This window comes from Vanacampus margaritifer, chromosome 4 (assembly GCF_051991255.1).
Source record: "Vanacampus margaritifer isolate UIUO_Vmar chromosome 4, RoL_Vmar_1.0, whole genome shotgun sequence".
In the NCBI taxonomy this organism is placed as follows: Eukaryota; Metazoa; Chordata; class Actinopteri; order Syngnathiformes; family Syngnathidae; genus Vanacampus; species Vanacampus margaritifer.
In genome coordinates this window covers 27,384,237-27,402,354 of record NC_135435.1, presented here as the reverse complement: position 1 = coordinate 27,402,354, position 18,118 = coordinate 27,384,237, and the positions used below count along the sequence as shown (strand labels likewise).

The following is an 18,118-nucleotide window of genomic DNA, read 5'->3' as shown; positions in this document are numbered from 1 at the left end:
GTAAAATCTGCAGAAATTGCGTGGGAATGCTGAACACTGAAACCTAATGGCTAAATGCTAAGTTGAATGTTTGTGAAGGAAATTGAAGGACAAATTATGTGAAAATCATGAAATGAATGAGAGTTTGGGTGCAATGGGTCATTTTTGAACCAGTAGTCTTTCTAGTCTTTCTAGACTAACTAGACTAAGTGTAATTTCTGCAGAAATTGCGTGGGAATGCTGAAAACTGAATGCTAATGGCTAAATGCTAAGTTGAATGTTTGTGAAGGAAATTGAAGGACAAATTATGTGAAAATCATAAAATGAATGAGAGTTTGGGTGCAATGAGTCATTTTTGAACCAGTAGTCTTTCTAGTCTTTCTAGACTAACTAGACTGAAGTGTAAAATCTGCAGAAATTGCGTGGGAATGCTGAACGCTGAATGCTAATGGCTAAATGCTAAGTTGAATGTTTATGAAGGAAATTGAAGGACAAATTATGTGAAAATCATGAAATGAATGAGAGTTTGGGTGCAATGAGTCATTTTTGAACCAGTAGTCTTTCTAGTCTTTCTAGACTAACTAGACTAAGTGTAATTTCTGCAGAAATTGCGTGGGAATGCTGAACGCTGAATGCTAATGGCTAAATGCTAAGTTGAATGTTTATGAAGGAAATTGAAGGACAAATTATGTGAAAATCATGAAATGAATGAGAGTTTGGGTGCAATGAGTCATTTTTGAACCAGTAGTCTTTCTAGTCTTTCTAGACTAACTAGACTAAGTGTAATTTCTGCAGAAATTGCGTGGGGATGCTGAACACTGAATGCTAATGGCTAAATGCTAAGTTGAATGTTTATGAAGGAAATTGAAGGACAAATTATGTGAAAATCATAAAATGAATGAGAGTTTGGGTGCAATGAGTCATTTTTGAACCAGTAGTCTTTCTAGTCTTTCTAGACTAACTAGACTAAGTGTAATTTCTGCAGAAATTGCGTGGGAATGCTGAACACTGAATGCTAATGGCTAAATGCTAAGTTGAATGTTTATGAAGGAAATTGAAGGACCAATTATGTGAAAATCATAAAATGAATGAGAGTTTGGGTGCAATGAGTCATTTTTGAACCAGTAGTCTTTCTAGTCTTTCTAGACTAACTAGACTAAGTGTAATTTCTGCAGAAATTGCGTGGGAATGCTGAAAACTGAATGCTAATGGCTAAATGCTAAGTTGAATGTTTGTGAAGGAAATTGAAGGACAAATTATGTGAAAATCATAAAATGAATGAGAGTTTGGGTGCAATGAGTCATTTTTGAACCAGTAGTCTTTCTAGTATTTCTAGACTAACTAGACTAAGTGTAATTTCTGCAGAAATTGCGTGGGAATGCTGAACACTGAATGCTAATGGCTAAATGCTAAGTTGAATGTTTATGAAGGAAATTGAAGGACAAATTATGTGAAAATCATGAAATGAATGAGAGTTTGGGTGCTAGTCTTTCTAGACTAACTAGACTAAGTGTAATTTCTGCAGAAATTGCGTGGGAATGCTGAATGCTAATGGCTAAATGCTAATGACTAAATGCTAATGGCTAAATGCTAAGTTGAATGTTTATGAAGGAAATTGAAGGACAAATTATGTGAAAATCATAAAATAAATAACTATTAATTACTAAAAATAGTTGTAGTAGTAATAGTAATAATTATTAAGTAGTAACTTGTAGTAATAAATTAACTGCAATCTGGTGAAGGTGGGATTCCAACGAAATTATAATGGAAGTATTTCTGAATTAGCTGTATAATTATTTAGCAAAAGTAAATTAAAAATAGCAATTAACATTGTGATATAGTAAATATTATGTATACTGTATAGTGATATCGTGTTGCCCTTACAGGCGGATGTGTACAATACCTTATTGATTCATTTTTTGTTTTTTGGACATGTGTGCTCGCTGCGTACTTGTTAACTAATTTTCTTCTCACGTATTAAATTAGCTCTCTGTGACGCAATTACCGCCACAATTCGGTCAAAAGTGAACTGTACAACCTAAGCACTTAATATGCTGTTTCGCGACATCATTACTAGATAGCTTGGCGGTTAGCATGGCTTCCCGTTAATTACTCTTCGTCCTCCTATAATAAGAACAATGCTTGTCGGAAATGTTGCTTATTATGCGCCATGGCGGTGATGATTATGGAGTATTACTCAGGAGACTTTTTTTTGGTTCCTGTCCCAACTTCCACACTGCTTCGCTCCATTCCCGAGGGATGTTCCTCTATGGGGTAGATGTCACGGACTTCCGACGCTGTTAACCGTATTTTTATTTTATATAATCGTCTTTTGTTTGGATTCTTCTTAGTAAATCACAGTGTCCCATTACTGTTGAGCTACTTTTAGAACACACCGGTGGGCTACTCATGTTGTCCTTGGGGTGAACTAGTACCCACTGGCACCATTTAAATAAATAAAAAAATGAGGATAATGCACATTAACTAGAGTATTGTGCAGTGTCTCTTCCATCTTGCTCATTAACCTCCTCCGTGTGTCACCGTTATCTGCTGCTGCTGAGAAGGAGGACAAAAAAAGATAATTGGAAGAAATTAAACTCAAAGACGGACTGCGGACAGATACGATGTTGTCATCAACAAAAGTTATCAGAATTGGTCGATTAAAGTAGCATTAAGGAATTTTTCAACCTTAATAAAATATTTTCATAACTTTTCTGATGAAACATTGACTTAAAACTAGTTGAATGGTACCTTTGCCATGGTCTGAGGGGGTCTGTATAATTTTTTACTGGCAAGAAGCAACAGTGAGGAGGATGGTAGGAACACTGGCACACAAAAAAAAATACAAATGTGCTTACTGCTTTATGGCATATGTCACTTTCCCCTTTCCCCATTCGTTACAACGGTCAGACAAGGAAGTCAATTTGAATGTCGGCGCACAATTACTGCTTTCCTGGCAGAAGCTGCAGAACAACAGAAAAGTTTTTTAAAAAAGGACAGTCAAGGATCAACATTGGCCCGGCTTTCACTCGCTGGCGTGAGCTAAAAAAAAAAACGACGCAATGCGCTTGTCCTCGTGGCAAATGTGGTCTTCCTTCAGGCATAACATTACCGCTTTTGTCCATATGGCGTAAACGTAAACTGAAAGTTCTTTAGTGTAGCTTTAAGTCCAAATCTATAGCAACGACCAGATTCATACCGACTTAGATTTATAGATTCACACCCTTACTTTAGTCTTTCAATCTTACATATTTTTGCTCACCCGATTTGGAGCAATCCCCCCCTGACCACTTCACAAGAGTGTTCCTGAGTTTCCCTCCAGACGGAAGCCAGGCGTCTATTAGAGCCGTGTTGTCCTAGACCTTCAAAAGAGCTGTTATTTCACCCTTGGTTGAATCTGTTAGTGCCGTTACGGCTCGTTCTGCTGCTCATTGACAGCTTGATAAGTATTGTCTATTCTTTTCCCATTTTCTCGTTTCCATTTCTCTTCTCTTTAACTTCCTCATTCAACCTCTTTCGCATTCGCCCTCTTCGTTTTTTTTTTTTTTGTTTTTTTTTGCCGCACTTGTGCCGCTCGCTGCGTTTGTCCCGCCGTGCTCTGGCTCTTTCGTCTCCATTTTACATGACTTCCTCTCTCGCTGCTCTGCTCTTTCCAGTGATTCTTTTGGACACCACAGCAGTGCTGGGGGAACTGGACTGGAAAACCTATCCTATCAATGGGGTGAGTGACATTAGCATTGATGGAAGAAGGAAACCCGAGTTGAAAACCTCCACCACTCAATAGACTATAAACGATTGAGATGACCAACTTGCTAAAAAAGCTCCCCGTTTTATGTAAACACGCGATAATGCTGATATGTCTAATGGTCATCTGAACTTGCACTCTGTTTTGTACATCAAGAGCAGACAAAATATCCAGACATCAAGGTGACCTCCCCCCACCCCACTCTTCTCTCCTCAGGCAATGATTTAGATGAAACGTTTTCAGAATATCACATGTCGTATCATCCATCTCTAAAATAGCAGATCTTATGAAGCCAAATCCATTAGATAGTGATGCAAAACAACATCCAAACAGCGAGACATCTTAGATTCAGCTGATTCAGGAGATATCGCAGGGTTGATGACTTTTATCTTCTGGCATAATGTTCTCATACATGTAGTACGCATTCATTGGATACTACATGTCAGGTTGACATGCACAGTGTAATGATATAAAAAAACTAGCTAGTTTTAGCTATGCTACGCTAACTGACGAGACAACGAGGTACACCTGGACAAGAGACCAAAGGCTGGAGGGTGCCGATAGATTGACGAGAACAGGTGTGGGGGGGGGGGGGGGAACTAACGAGCAAGACGGGGAAAAAGGCACACAAGGAAAACGCAACAAAACAAAGTCAACAAAAACACATGGAGCAAATTCAATTCAGGAACCGTGGTTCCAATCTATTGGGGTTATTTGTTTGTTTTTATCGTTCTGTTCTTCAGATGATTTAAGAAACGTATACATTGATTGACAGGGCTACTTTTGATTGTAGAAAAACAAAAACAACTAAAGTATCAACCCGTTACATCACAATCACTTAATGGGTTCTTCTTTGGCTTGCAGGTGTACTTAATGGTATTCATTAGGATTTAGGACACAATACACTCATAGCCTTTTTTTTCTCATATAAATATTGCACTAGCAAGTGTAGTCTACCCTCTTTGGGTCCTTTTTGCACCTGGCTGGACGTTCCAATGGACCGATAAAAAGGATTTTAGACTCAATGAAACCAGGTCTATCTTGTGGCGCAGGCGGCATAATGAGATTTTGGTGTGTCCGGTCGAGGCACAGGCAGATGGATTGGACGTTCCGCAGACGTGTGGTTGGATGTCATTACATTTCATTCATAAATATGACAACAATGTGAGACAATCCCTATGAATCACTGCAGAAATCAATTTATCGAACGAATTATTATCATTATCCTCTTAAAATGTTTCTTTGCTTTCGTCTGGATGGGTTCTTCTTTGGCTTGCAGGTGTACTTAATGGTATTCATTAGGATTTAGGACACAATACACTCATAGCCTTTTTTTTCTCATATAAATATTGCACTAGCAAGTGTAGTCTACCCTCTTTGGGTCCTTTTTGCACCTGGCTGGACGTTCCAATGGACCGATAAAAAGGATTTTAGACTCAATGAAACCAGGTCTATCTTGTGGCGCAGGCGGCATAATGAGATTTTGGTGTGTCCGGTCGAGGCACAGGCAGATGGATTGGACGTTCCGCAGACGTGTGGTTGGATGTCATTACATTTCATTCATAAATATGACAACAATGTGAGACAATCCCTATGAATCACTGCAGAAATCAATTTATCGAACGAATTATTATCATTATCCTCTTAAAATGTTTCTTTGCTTTCGTCTGGATGGGGCCTAAGCCACAATTATCCTCAAACCTACTTATTATGCTTTACCAAATCTAAACACTCTGTACATGTTTGAAATGGAGACAGAATAAAAGCACCTTAGCATCTTTTTTTTTCCCAGCAGGCTTTGGAAAGAGCTAAACTTAATGAGAAATCACAGTTGATTTCATTCTCATCAACGTATGAAGATGAAACTGCAACCATCGGCACAGAGCAGCAGTAATTTTTCTAAAATGTCAGGTCTAATTTAAGGCATGCAATGATAGCTGAACATTTTATGCTCTTGGCTTTTATTTAAAAAAAATAAATAAATAAATTAATCCTTTGCAGCAAAGTCAATATGTAGAAACAACATACAGAAAAAAAAGTTTGTGGCCAACTGCCGTACCCACCTTGGAGAAAAAAAAGCGTCTCTCAAAAAAGCAACTCAGGAGGTTTGGCGGCTAACGTCGTCTGTAATTGGTTGAACAATAACACCAGACGTCACCACGCAGATTCACATCAAATCAATAATTCATCACAACTGCAGAGATTTAACGTTATTTTCATAATGTTTCTCTCGCTCCGGCCTGTAGGGAGACGATGACAAATTGGGCTGTTGTAATTCAAATCTCACTGCTCTTTGCCAGGTTGACTTGCTCTACGGTTGTTATTGATGTAACCACTGTGTGTGTGTGTGTGTGTTTGTTAAACCGAATAAGCATAGTAAAGTCATACATAACCTCTCTATCAATTAAATGTCTAATATCTTAATCACGTTTTTGCATAATTAGGTTTGCCAAACTTCACATTTTGTGCTCACATTATTGCGATGATAATCAACGATAATAATATTAATAATAGTAATCTTATTTATTAGCCTTATTTATTAGGCCTTATTTACACTAATATTAGTCCTTATTTAAAAACTGTTCTAAAAATTGAATATGTCAATTTATCACTCATGCTCAATTACATCATCCAAAATATTACTAGTGTGTTTGACCTTAAACTCTTTGTTGTTTGAGCTTATTTGTCAAAGATTCCTTTCACAAGCTGGATCTTACCACAGTTTGTTGGAAGTTTACAGAATTTGAACGTTTTGTACAACGATCGGACTTCATTTCTTCCCGACGCCGCAAAGAAGTCTCGGAAGAGCGCCGTGAATTTGAGACCACATTTGAGAGAGAACATTAATGTGTCAGAAAGCAATCTTCTGGAACAGCCTTGTCTTAATGGAACTAATTCCACTTCACGGAGTGCTAACAAATCGGGTGCCCATTTTTCATTTTGTGTCGCCGAAACCACTGGCAAAACCTTGCTAACTCACGTTCGAGCCATTCTGACTGCTTTGAAATAAAAAAATGTAAATCTTTGGGAAAGTGGCTGAATTAAAGATTCGTGAACACGTTGACAAAAATTAATCTGTTAAAAGTGATGGAGGCGCATTTTTTGTAAATGCATTACGATACTTTATTATTGTACTCCACTGCTGATTATGAATGAAGTAAAAATGTCCAATTAATAACACTCTGAAAGAAAACAACAATTATCTTTGCAAAAAAAAAAGAAAAGTTGTTAGTTGTATTGGATTTGATGTGTTAATGTGCGCGTGTGCGGGTGTGTGTGTGTGTGTGTCTATCGGTTAATAGGCTCCGTGATTAGTCGGTGCATATCTGATGCAGCCCATCTTTCAGACTAGGTGTCAAAATAGTTTTTTTCCTTTCCTTTTTGAACTATGTCGCATCCCAAGGGTGCATTTTGGAACGCCGAATGAAGAACATACAATAACAAATCATAGTCATTTTCACTTTGAGAGCATAATGGAAGTCGCATTACTTAATCCTGAACTTATGCAAAGTGTCTGACATCCTATCTAAGTGACTCTTTTCCTAGAGAAACAGTATTTTAGTGTCTAATTAGCAACATTTACTAATAGTTATTTTGATTTGATCGTCCTCTTTTGGTTTATGAAATGCATATGACTCAAGCCTCCCAATAACAAGACCAAATAAATGGTATAAAGTCATTCTGAAATTTAATCGTGTTTTTAAAAAAAAAAAAGTAGGTCACTTATTTCCATTGACAAAGCAAGTGAAGTGCACAGAGACAACTGCCAGTCAGTTTGACTATTTTCATCTCTTCATCACTTCTAGGCTGTAAAACAGACAGATAAGACCCTCAAGGTGTAAAAAAGCTTGCATGGTGAGAAAGGGGAAGCTATTTAACGGTTAGCGAGACAAGCGGCTGATTTGTTTCAACCCCTGCAGCGATGATGTAAAAGCTTGAAGCCGCTTTTTTTTTTTTAATAAACTCTATGTCACAGTTACCACAATTAGAATGTTTTTAAATTAATTCACTAAACACATCTGGAAAGCCCGCAGAAACTTGCTTTTATTGAAACCCTTTATGCCGTTATACACGTTGCATCAATGTGAATAACTTGCAATTTAATTTTATACATCAGTGAAGTCTTTAAAGCTACTAATAATTTATAGCTAAGCTCAAATGTAGCTTGGGAAAAAAATCAGGAAAAGTAATAGTAGACAAAATGTTGTTGTTTTTTTTTTACTTACCGCAATCAGTGTCTTCCACGTTAAACTCTTCACGGGCAAATTTCTCTGCAGTTGAGCGAAATATCACAACACTTTGTCATATTTATCACGTGACACGTTGCAAGATTGCAAGATTAGGATCAGGAGACGCGCCCGGCTGGCATGTAAATCTCATCCGGCAAAGAAAACATCAATTCCGGGCGCGGATCTCAATTGATCCTGCCGCTTTACAAGTGAGATACCCCCCACTGGATTATTTTAGTCACAACATTGTAACCTTCAAGACGTTAAAGTGTCATGTCAGCAAAAAAACAAATGAGTGAATAAAATATAAGAATTTCAATTATGAGCCCATTTCCAGCATGTATCTGTGTGACACTAGTAGCTACTAGCTTCACTTACCTGCTTACTGCTCATCTCGTCTTTTCATCAGTTGCTACTTTTTTATACCTACCATTTGCCTGACAGAAACTTTCCTTAATACGCCACAAAAGGGCAGATTGAGTAACAATAATACATTATTCTTAGTAAATAAATAATAATTCTGGAGACCAATTAATCAAACTGGGGCCCATTTCCCGTGGCACAGCTGAGGACAGCGCATTTCACAGAGGTCCGGAATGACTAATCTAAACAGACAGGAGGACCAACTAATGCAAAAACTGTCAGATTTGAATAAAAACAAGAGGATTCCAAAAAAAGAAGGGGAAAAAAAGCCAGAACAGGAAAGAACTACATGCCATACAATCCTACATGCATTGTTTAGAACACCGTGATTGTGTGAACCCCACTACACACACACACACACACATTTAAAAAAAAAAAAAAAAAGTGTCTACAGTGCAACATCCCCGTCACATACCTGAGCGGAGAGACTTTTCATCAATAAACATTTGCTTTCATGAATACACACTGTCGAAGTAGAGCAGACAAATAAGATCTGGCTGATGCAACGTCTTGAAAACATTGGTCAAACTGACTCAAAATTGTGTTTTAATATTTCTACGGAAATTATAAGAGGGAGGTGCATGGGTCGAACATTTCAAGTAAACAGTGTGTGGTAATATAATCCTGTAATCCTGAAGAAAATTTGTGAGGTTGAAGGTCACTGATGTTGGATTTGGGGCCATATATATATATATATATATATATATATATATATATATATATATATATATATATATATATATATATATATATAAACAAACAGACTTATTACCAATACGTCATACACGGTTGCATTTTTGACATTTCGGCAGAAAAATAACGTGAAAATGCCGCATTCAAGTTAGGCGGCCTTAGTGAGTGGCAACGTAAAATGGCCGCCGGTGGGCGTCACTTCTCCCAACAGCGAATAAGCGACATTTTTAGTCCATTCATACTGTTTCGACCTGGTTGAAAATGAACCGTGCAATCAAATTTATTATTTATTTTATTTTGCATTAAACTCAATTAAATGACCAGAAACATAGTGTCATTAAAAACCCTATAGTAGATAACGTGTGCCAAAATCGCGAGAAGTGAAGTCACATGCAGCCATCTTAAATTGCCACCTGTTCAGGCCGCCTAACTTGATTGATTTCTCCACGGTGTTTTCACGTTATTTTTTACCTCTACGGTGAAAATGCCACCATGTTTGGCATACGGTTGTACTAATAAGACTGGGAGAAGCGCCATATGTACATTTCATCGTAAGAATGCTCATGCGCAGGAGATCGACCATATTTGTTCACTAACTACGGAAAGCCCATTAGGTCAAAATATGTAGGACATGCCCACAAGTCACGTTTTTTTTTTTTTTTTTTTCTGAAGAGCTCAGTATTGTTCATTCGGTAATTATACCGAGTTGACATGTCATCATTGCTCTCTTATATATATATATATTTTTTTAATTAATTGTTATTTTGTATGTGGGTGAGTATGTATTCATTAGTTCACCTAAAACCTATTAAAAAACCCATACCGTTCACCTAAAGCGAATACTTCAGAATCCAGCTAGAGTCGTGAGGTTGTGAGGAAACCCGAGGAAGGATCAAAGAAAGGAAAGTGAAATCCAGCACCAAGTCACGTTTTTAACGTCATGCCCAGCGCCCGCTCGACACTGATTGGCTTTTTCCACCGTCTACTTGATCAGGTTTGCTTGGTCTCAGAAATGCGCTTGCTGCGAGCAAACTCATTCGCCGCTACAGCGATGAGTCTGGTTTCCAGGCTTGATGACTCCTTTCTTACAAAAAAAAAGCGATGCTCTTTTGATATCCTTTTTTGTTCTCTGCATAGTTGAAGTCCCCATCCCATCCACGTATTTCAATTTTTTCTTTTCTTTTTTTTTGCAGTGGGATGCAATCACCGAGATGGATGAACAAAACAGACCAATTCACACCTTCCAAGTTTGCCACGTAATGGAGCTAAACCAAAACAACTGGCTTCGATCTGGATGGATCCAGCGACAAGCAGCACAGAGGGTTCGGGCCGCTTTACACCATTAATATATCCTCACTGTTTTTTTTATCAGAGCGTACGGTTTAGGTTGGTGGTCTGTGAAACGAATCAGAGAAGCAACGTTAGCTGGGCGTGTCACAAAGTGTCACATTACCATTTCATACATTCATACATACATTCATACACGTACTGTAATTGTGTCGCTTAGAAATTCATAAATGCTGTAGGAGGACGTCGAAAATATCAACTCCGAGCAGGGAAGGCAGCCTTCCAAGTAATCTATCAGAAAAGAGATTATGCAAGCCTATGCCAACATATACAGGTTCATCAATAAACATCATTTTAAATCATTCATGGCACAGGAAGTCTTCACTAATGGAGCCCAGCCCAGCTTGACTAAATCTTAGCTTGTATAACACATTTTTACAAACCTAAGCATTTAAAGAGATGACAAATGAATCATTTCGCACACCTCCGATATTTTTTTTTTGGGGGGGGGGGATTCGTTTACTAGAAAAATATACGTTTAAAAGTGATCAATCATCTTGGGGCGATTTCAGCGAATCTATATTTACGTTTCCTTGCAGGTTTACGTGGAGCTTCGTTTCACTCTGAGGGACTGCAACTCGATTCCTTGGGTGTCCGGCACCTGTAAAGAAACCTTCAACCTCTTCTACCTGCAGACCAACGAACCGTTGCCTTCAGCGACACGTTTTCGGCCTACTGACTATGCCAAGGTTAGAATCCCCCCAAAATATTGTGTTAAAATATATATATATTTTTTTAAACGCCTGTTTGTTCTAATAAATGTTTTATGATTACTTCAAGGTTGATACCATTGCGGCAGATGAGAGTTTTACTCAGACAGATCTTGGCGATCGGGTTCTCCGTCTCAACACGGAAATCAGGGAGGTGGGGCCATTGACACAGAGGGGATTCTACTTGGCCTTCCAGGATGTTGGCGCTTGTATTGCTCTTGTCTCTGCCAAGGTCAGTAGAAAGTAGTGATGGGAAAATGAAGCTTCGTGACGCACTTGCGATATTTTTGGACTCCTCAAGATGGCACTCATGGTTCAAAGCGGCAATGGAAATGTAATCCATACTTCATTGTCTTTATCTTTAAACCAAGAGCGCCATCTAGAGGAGTCAAAAAGTATCGCAAGTGCTTCATGAACCTTCGTTTTCCCATCACTAGTAGAAAGCATTGAGCTATGAAACTTCTCCTTTTGTTTATCTTGCGTGGCCGACTGACCTACCCGTTTAACGGTTGGGCTTCAGGTGTTCTTCAAACGCTGCCCGTCGACTCGGCGGAATTTGGCCGTGTTTCCCGACACCGTACCACATCGGGACTCTTCCTCGCTGGTGGAGGTTAAGGGCGCCTGTGTCGAAAACGCGGAAGAGAAAGACACGCCCAAATTGTACTGCGGCGCTGATGGAGACTGGTTGGTGCCACTGGGTCAATGTGTATGTAGCATTGGCCACGAGGAAATGGATGGCTACTGTCAGAGTAAGAACTTGTTCTTGCATTTTTATATATATATTGTATATTTTCTGAAAAATGCTTAGGAACATTCACCCGAGTGGCAAAATAACTGTAAAAGCTCCTGGTCTGCCATGAATACATACAACAAATAGCCAATTTTTTTTTTTTAAATGTATAACCCCACACGATAACCCCGATGTCTGGTGTAGAACCAAGAATGACCTGTGAGAGGCAGCATAGTGCCACAGGACATTGAGAGTGGCGGGAAAAAAAGCAGAGAAAATAGATGCTAAGCTAACCTTTAGCTGCCGTGGTAATTACATTGTTGGGGCAAACTCACTTTTTTTTTTATGTGGTGAGAACGTTTTTTTTTCCAATTGTTTCAGGCAACAATGTAAGTATCAAATTGCTTCTTAATTTGCTCTAGTTCTGTTTAACAGCACAATCGGGGAATTCTTGGCTCAAGCTAAACTCGATGTTTACCACATACATGAAGGATGTACAATAGCAAATATTGAACAGCTTTAACTTTTGTGATTGTCATCTCTGGGTATTTTTCAAGAAGATTAGAAAAGCCCACACCACGAGATCAACAAGATAGTCAAATGGGATTTTTTTTTAACTGATCAGGAAGTGGGTAAATTGTTCAAATTTAACGGTTGGTATGTGGGTACACTGCTAAAGAACTATTTAAAGAGACCACTGTAGAGGTTCTTATTTTCTTATCAACAAATTGTTTTAATTTTAGATGGATTAGGCCCAATTTAAATCTGATGAAAGGGTTAAGCAAATAGGTGAGCAAAGCAAATACAACAAATAGGAAGCTAGCAATTAGCAATTCCTATTTATTCCATGCTAAATTAGCAATCTTAATTTTGCTTTATTCAATTCTTAAACATGATCCAGACTTCATCTGACTCGCTAAATTAGAATTGTTACGATGATTTTGTTGGTGGAGAAAATAAAAAAAATAAAAAATAAATAAACATAAGCGCAATAACCTTCCATCACATTAAGAGACCTCACCGGTCTTCTGGTTCCTGGCCGAGATCGACTTAAATAAACTGTCCGTCCCAAAGGATCTTCTCAGGCTCCCCATTCCGCCTCCCATCATAATCGCTTTTTTCCCCCTCTTGATTTACTTTTCCCTCATTCTCTCCCTTGTCCTTTTATTTTGATTCTCTGTTCATTACCCTATTCTCTCCCCTTCATTTGCATTGTTGCTCATGACCATTATTTTATCTTTAGAAACCAAAATGTGGCAGTATGTCAAAAGTAGCACGTTGTCTGACATTTTGAAATCACGACTTGCTCCGTAAGGACGTCTCGACTTGTCACATCAAGGTGTTTATTTGTCCATTTTTACAACAATAAATGTCGTGCTGTTGGAGAACCGACATCCGTGAACTATTATTACGAGACCAGAGAACGCTGATAAATACCACAAGGTTTCTGTAAAAGGCTTTTTGGGATATGGAAGTCTAATTAGTTGTATCAGCATTACTTAATGTGCCCCGAGAGTCCGACGAAAAGTTTACCACAGCTGTTGGGTTGCTCTGGATACTTGCTGGCCTGGTTTCTCAATTAGTGCAGACAGAGTGAGGGGCTAGCTGGCTAATTGCCTTCATTTGTTAGTTCCACTGCTAATTTAGCTTGCGTCTTGTCCTTTCTAGAAGTCCCCCAACCCTCTTTTTCATTTATAAGGCTCATGCATACTGTAGTAATGAAGGCATGCGGTAAATTAAGATGCCCGGCACGGTTACAGTTGAGGTGCGCATACTGTCATTTATTTTACAGACTGAAAGAAGAGTCTCAGCAGGCCCAGTTGAAATTCAGACGCAAACCCAGTGGTAATGCAGTAACCGCAGTTATTACAAGGAGCCAGCGGTCATTAGCGCAGCTCGTATGTAGGACAAGCTACTGTGTTTGTACGTATCGTTCCCGTTTATTCTCTGTATATTTATGACACTTTAAAGTGTGGTTAAACACCGCAGAGGCCCGTCACAAGTGATCACTGATGAGACGGGAGACCGTGCCCTACATTTATCCTCCCTTTTGGGTGCCCCCTGCTGACAGTAGTTTGACATTCTCTTTTGTACCGGAGTTGCACCAGAGTCAAGCGAATCTTGACAGCCACTTGAGTAAACAGGACAGTAATTCTAGTGGCGTCAAATCACCTGGCCCTTGCAAAGTTGCAGTACATGTTGTTAGCCCAGGAGCATAAATGTCATTTTTGACTGTTTTTAGAAAGCAAGAAAACAAAAGAGTCCAGTTGCCTCGATTCAACCTTGCCAGATTATCATGACTGAAAAAAAAACACTTTTCAGCAAGCATGTTAGTATTTTTTTATTTTTTCTGGAGCATGTTAGTATTTTTTTCCAATTGATATTGTGACAGTAAATTGAAAAACTTGCACAATAATGCTATTAGCGTAACAATGCATTTATTAAAAAACATATACATATTTTCTATTTTAAATGTTTTAAGTGTCCCAAAGACATATTTATACGTTTTTTTTTAAATTATTATTATTATTATTATTTTTTTTTTAATGCTAGAGCATACAGAAGGCTTTGATGCAGCCTCTCAACTGCAGAGAACGCTTTAAGCAATGGTAGTTATTACAAAAACGGCCAGCAGGTGGCAGCAGAGCAAAATAGATCAACCAGGGCCATGTTGAAAAAAGCTCATTTGCCCACAGTTCTAAACAGATTTGTGAATAATGATGAAATTTAGCTATATTCTAATGCTAATTGCTGCAAAACGGAAACAGATAGAAATACTTTTTTTTTTCGTGATGAAAGAAGAGACTCTAATCTTTCTTTTGGTTCGGTTCTATGTTTTTATAGCATTAGATGACAATATTCTGTGAACCTTGCAAAAATCTGTCAAAATCCAGTAAAACAGCCAGGAGCGAAGGTAGTTGCTTCAGGAAAAATGGCTGGGAGTGAATGAGTTAATTATTATAGAGTTATTATTACGCTGATGTTCCTTGTTGGCCTCGATTTTGAAATGTTGCAATAATATATATAATTGCATAAGGTAGTCCTTCTAAAATAGTGGGGTGGGCGGGGTCAGGGGTGACACCAGGGAACATGTTTTTTTTATTTTTTTTATTTTTTTTATTGCACATCCAATACTGTAGGTGGCAGTGGTGATCTCACCAAGCATCCACACACACAGCACTAATAAGGAATAATGTAAAAATATTTAACAGCGATGAAAAGAAGGCCACAGAAAGACTAAAAACATGAAAGTTAATACATTTAATATTTGTTGCAAGTTAAATATTAATACGGACATAATGTTAGACAGAGGTGTATTTATAACAATTTCATAGACAAACGATATTATTTGTAGTCAGGGTGAAGAGTTGGGGTCAATGCAAAATATATATTTTTTCCCATAACAGAAAATAATTAAGAAGCACTGGCATAAGATAAACATATTTTTCCACTCACATCTTACTATTAGTATTAAAAAAACATTTTGAACCGATAACATTTTTTTTGCGATATAACTGTGGATTAATTGTAATTAAATATTTTAAGTTTCTTGTTTTGAAAAACATTTACTAATTACTGTATATCTGCCAAACCCCTGCTTGTTATGAAGGGAATTGATACAGTGCTTGTATATGGCTCTATCTGTGTGTGTGTGTGTGTGTGTGTGTGTGTGTGTTAACTATTATTTTTTTCTTATAAAAATTCTCACAACACATTTTTTACATCAGTGACCTCATTCTAATGAGAAGAATTTCTATTAGAAAATGTGATCAATTGTAATCCCACCGCGTTGCCTTTCAACGAGTGATTTTGTTGAAATAAAAAACATTGTCATTGGACTTGGTTAACTTCTGCGGCAAAAAAAAAAAAGCAGTGCACTTTGCAAGTAGTTGCAGGAAGTTTAGGCGTGAACTTGCGATGACTTCTGCTTTCTCCTCGTTTTCATTTTGGAACACTGCTTCAAAGGGAGCTGTGATCAAAGCTGTCTGAGAGGCAGCATGGGGAACGAGTGAGCGCCGGAGAGGGTGGGGGGGGGGAGAGAGAAAGCGAGCGAGCGAGCGAGAGAGAGAATAGGGAAAACCCCAGCGCTCCCTGATATGAGCACAGCTTCTCCCCAACATGTCCGTCGCTCCCTCCCATCAGCCTAAACAAAGGTATCAGCCCTTATCAAACCCCGCTTTCCAACCCGATCGCACCCCGCCAGACTGTTTTGACATCTCTGTCGAGTGCCTGATTATTCTATTCCTTTCATTCAGCGGCAGCCGCCAGAGGATTACTCAAAGATAGGCTGGTTATATCATGACCTAGATAAGGCAACATCATAGTATTAATGCTATTTGTTCCATATCCTTTCATATCGTATCATCATATTCCAGAGGAGACCCTGAACGACAGGGGAAGCTAATAGAGATGTCTTTTGGAACATGACTGGAATCCCAATATAGATGCAAATAAGACCAAAAAAAAACCCACAAGCGTGCTAAGCCATGACGCGTTTTTCACATCCGCATATTGCGGCTGCAGTCTTTTCAATGTCATGTTCTGCGGCTAAAAGCTCACGTTTCATTTCCAAGAGACGATATCAGTCTCTGCCACGCTTCTCCTTATTGTGTAGCCTCAGGAGCCTCTCGGGTTTTTTTTGCACAGTAATGATTATAAATGAGGCTTTTTTTTTTGGGGGGAAGCATCATCTTCAGCATAAAGTTTTGCAATACTCATGCCAGTGAAATCGAGTAATTCAGTCCAAAGGCAGTACAGTGTTTCCTCGTTACCTTACGGTTCCGTTTTTGCGAATTCACTGTATCAATTTGCAACATTGCTAACTCGGTTTCTGGATTTAGTAAGCCATTTTTGATTAAAAAGAAAAACTTCATCAGAAGCTTGGTATTGATTCTATATTTAGCATGCTTAAAATTACTTGAGATGGACCGATATTTTTTTTTTCAGCGCCGATACCAATGTTGATTATTAGTAGTCAAGAAGGCTGATAACCGATATTTAGAGCTGATATTCATTTTCAGTAAAAAGGGGAGAAAAGAATTTTTTTTAAAATAGAAATGCCAATCTCCACTTTGTAATGTCTTAATTCAAGCATGTTTATCGAACAATTTTTAAGACTTTTCAAAATGTAGAAGTTTATTTTTTTTAATCTTCAAAAATAGACAGTCCTTTTAAATTTCTAATAAAATGTTAAATAGAAATTTAAACATTTAAATCCATAGCTCTCTATAGTTTAATACAAAAAATATTTTTTCCTAAAATTTAAAAATACATGAAATTTTAAACTTTCGCATTTTAATGTCGAACAAAAACAAAATGTTTAGAAGGTTCCCAAAGTCAGCAGCATCGCTTATAAAGTTAACTGAAAATTTCAATAAATAGGACCCTGAGATTAAAATGGTTTTAGATTTAGCTTTTATCGGCCGTCAGATTTTTTTTTAAAAAAGGCCGATAACGATATTCATCAAAATGCCCGACATCGGCACCGCTAATCGGCCGATTATCGGTCCATCCCTTAAATTTACATTTATGAAGTGTGACAAGTGTTTCGAAATGTAGAGGTAGGATTGGGGAGGGAAACTCTACTTAAGGGAAATTCACCTATCACCAAAGGTGTCAATGAATTTTGAGCGTCCATCATTTGGCAATTATCACCAGTCGGGACAAACCTTCCGTCTTTGTCAAGCTGTCAATATTGTCAATATGTCAAATATATTCTTTGGTCCTTCCTCGGGTCTCCTGACGGCCTCACGACTCTGGCTGGAAGTGTTCGGTTTGGGTGAACGGTATGGGATTTTTTAATAGGTTTTAGGTGAACTAATGAATACACACTCACACGCACGCACATACACATTCCCACCCACATACAAAAAATTTTTTTTAAAAAATAATTAATTAAAAAAAAAATTTTAAAAGAAAATTAAAAAAAAATAAAGAAAAATTTTATTTATTTTTTTTAATTAAAAAAAACAACAAAAAATGACAGAGAGCAATGATGATGACATGTCAAATCGGTAAAATTACCGAATGAATAATACTGAGCTCTCCAGGAGAGAAAAAAAAAGTCAAGCTGTCAATATTTCAAATTGAAACTCATTGTAATCATCAATCCGGCAATTCTTAGTTGGTCAATTTTCCGACGGATGCCCGTCATTGACGGATTCACCTCTGCCCATGGCGGGAGGGCTTGGAACATTATCACCCCCGAAAACTGATTGACAACCGTATAAGAAACACACCTCGATGAACGTTGGCGCCGATT

The 18,118-nt window shown here is 38.1% G+C and overlaps 1 protein-coding gene across 4 annotated transcripts in view; it reads left to right on the top strand.

Moving 5' to 3' along the window:
* Window positions 1–18,118, top strand: part of LOC144050046 (ephrin type-A receptor 6-like) — a 69,737-nt gene that overhangs the window by 20,995 nt on the left and 30,624 nt on the right. For 3 of the 4 annotated variants that reach the window (XM_077562934.1, XM_077562931.1, XM_077562933.1), the window contains 5 exons: window positions 3,636–3,700; window positions 10,263–10,391; window positions 10,956–11,105; window positions 11,197–11,358; window positions 11,647–11,875. In XM_077562934.1, the coding sequence (XP_077419060.1) occupies window positions 10,281–10,391; window positions 10,956–11,105; window positions 11,197–11,358; window positions 11,647–11,875 (652 nt within the window). In that variant the 5' untranslated portion in view covers window positions 3,636–3,700; window positions 10,263–10,280. The remainder of the gene's footprint in view (window positions 1–3,635; window positions 3,701–10,262; window positions 10,392–10,955; window positions 11,106–11,196; window positions 11,359–11,646; window positions 11,876–18,118) is intronic. The other variant, XM_077562935.1, reaches the window with a different exon arrangement.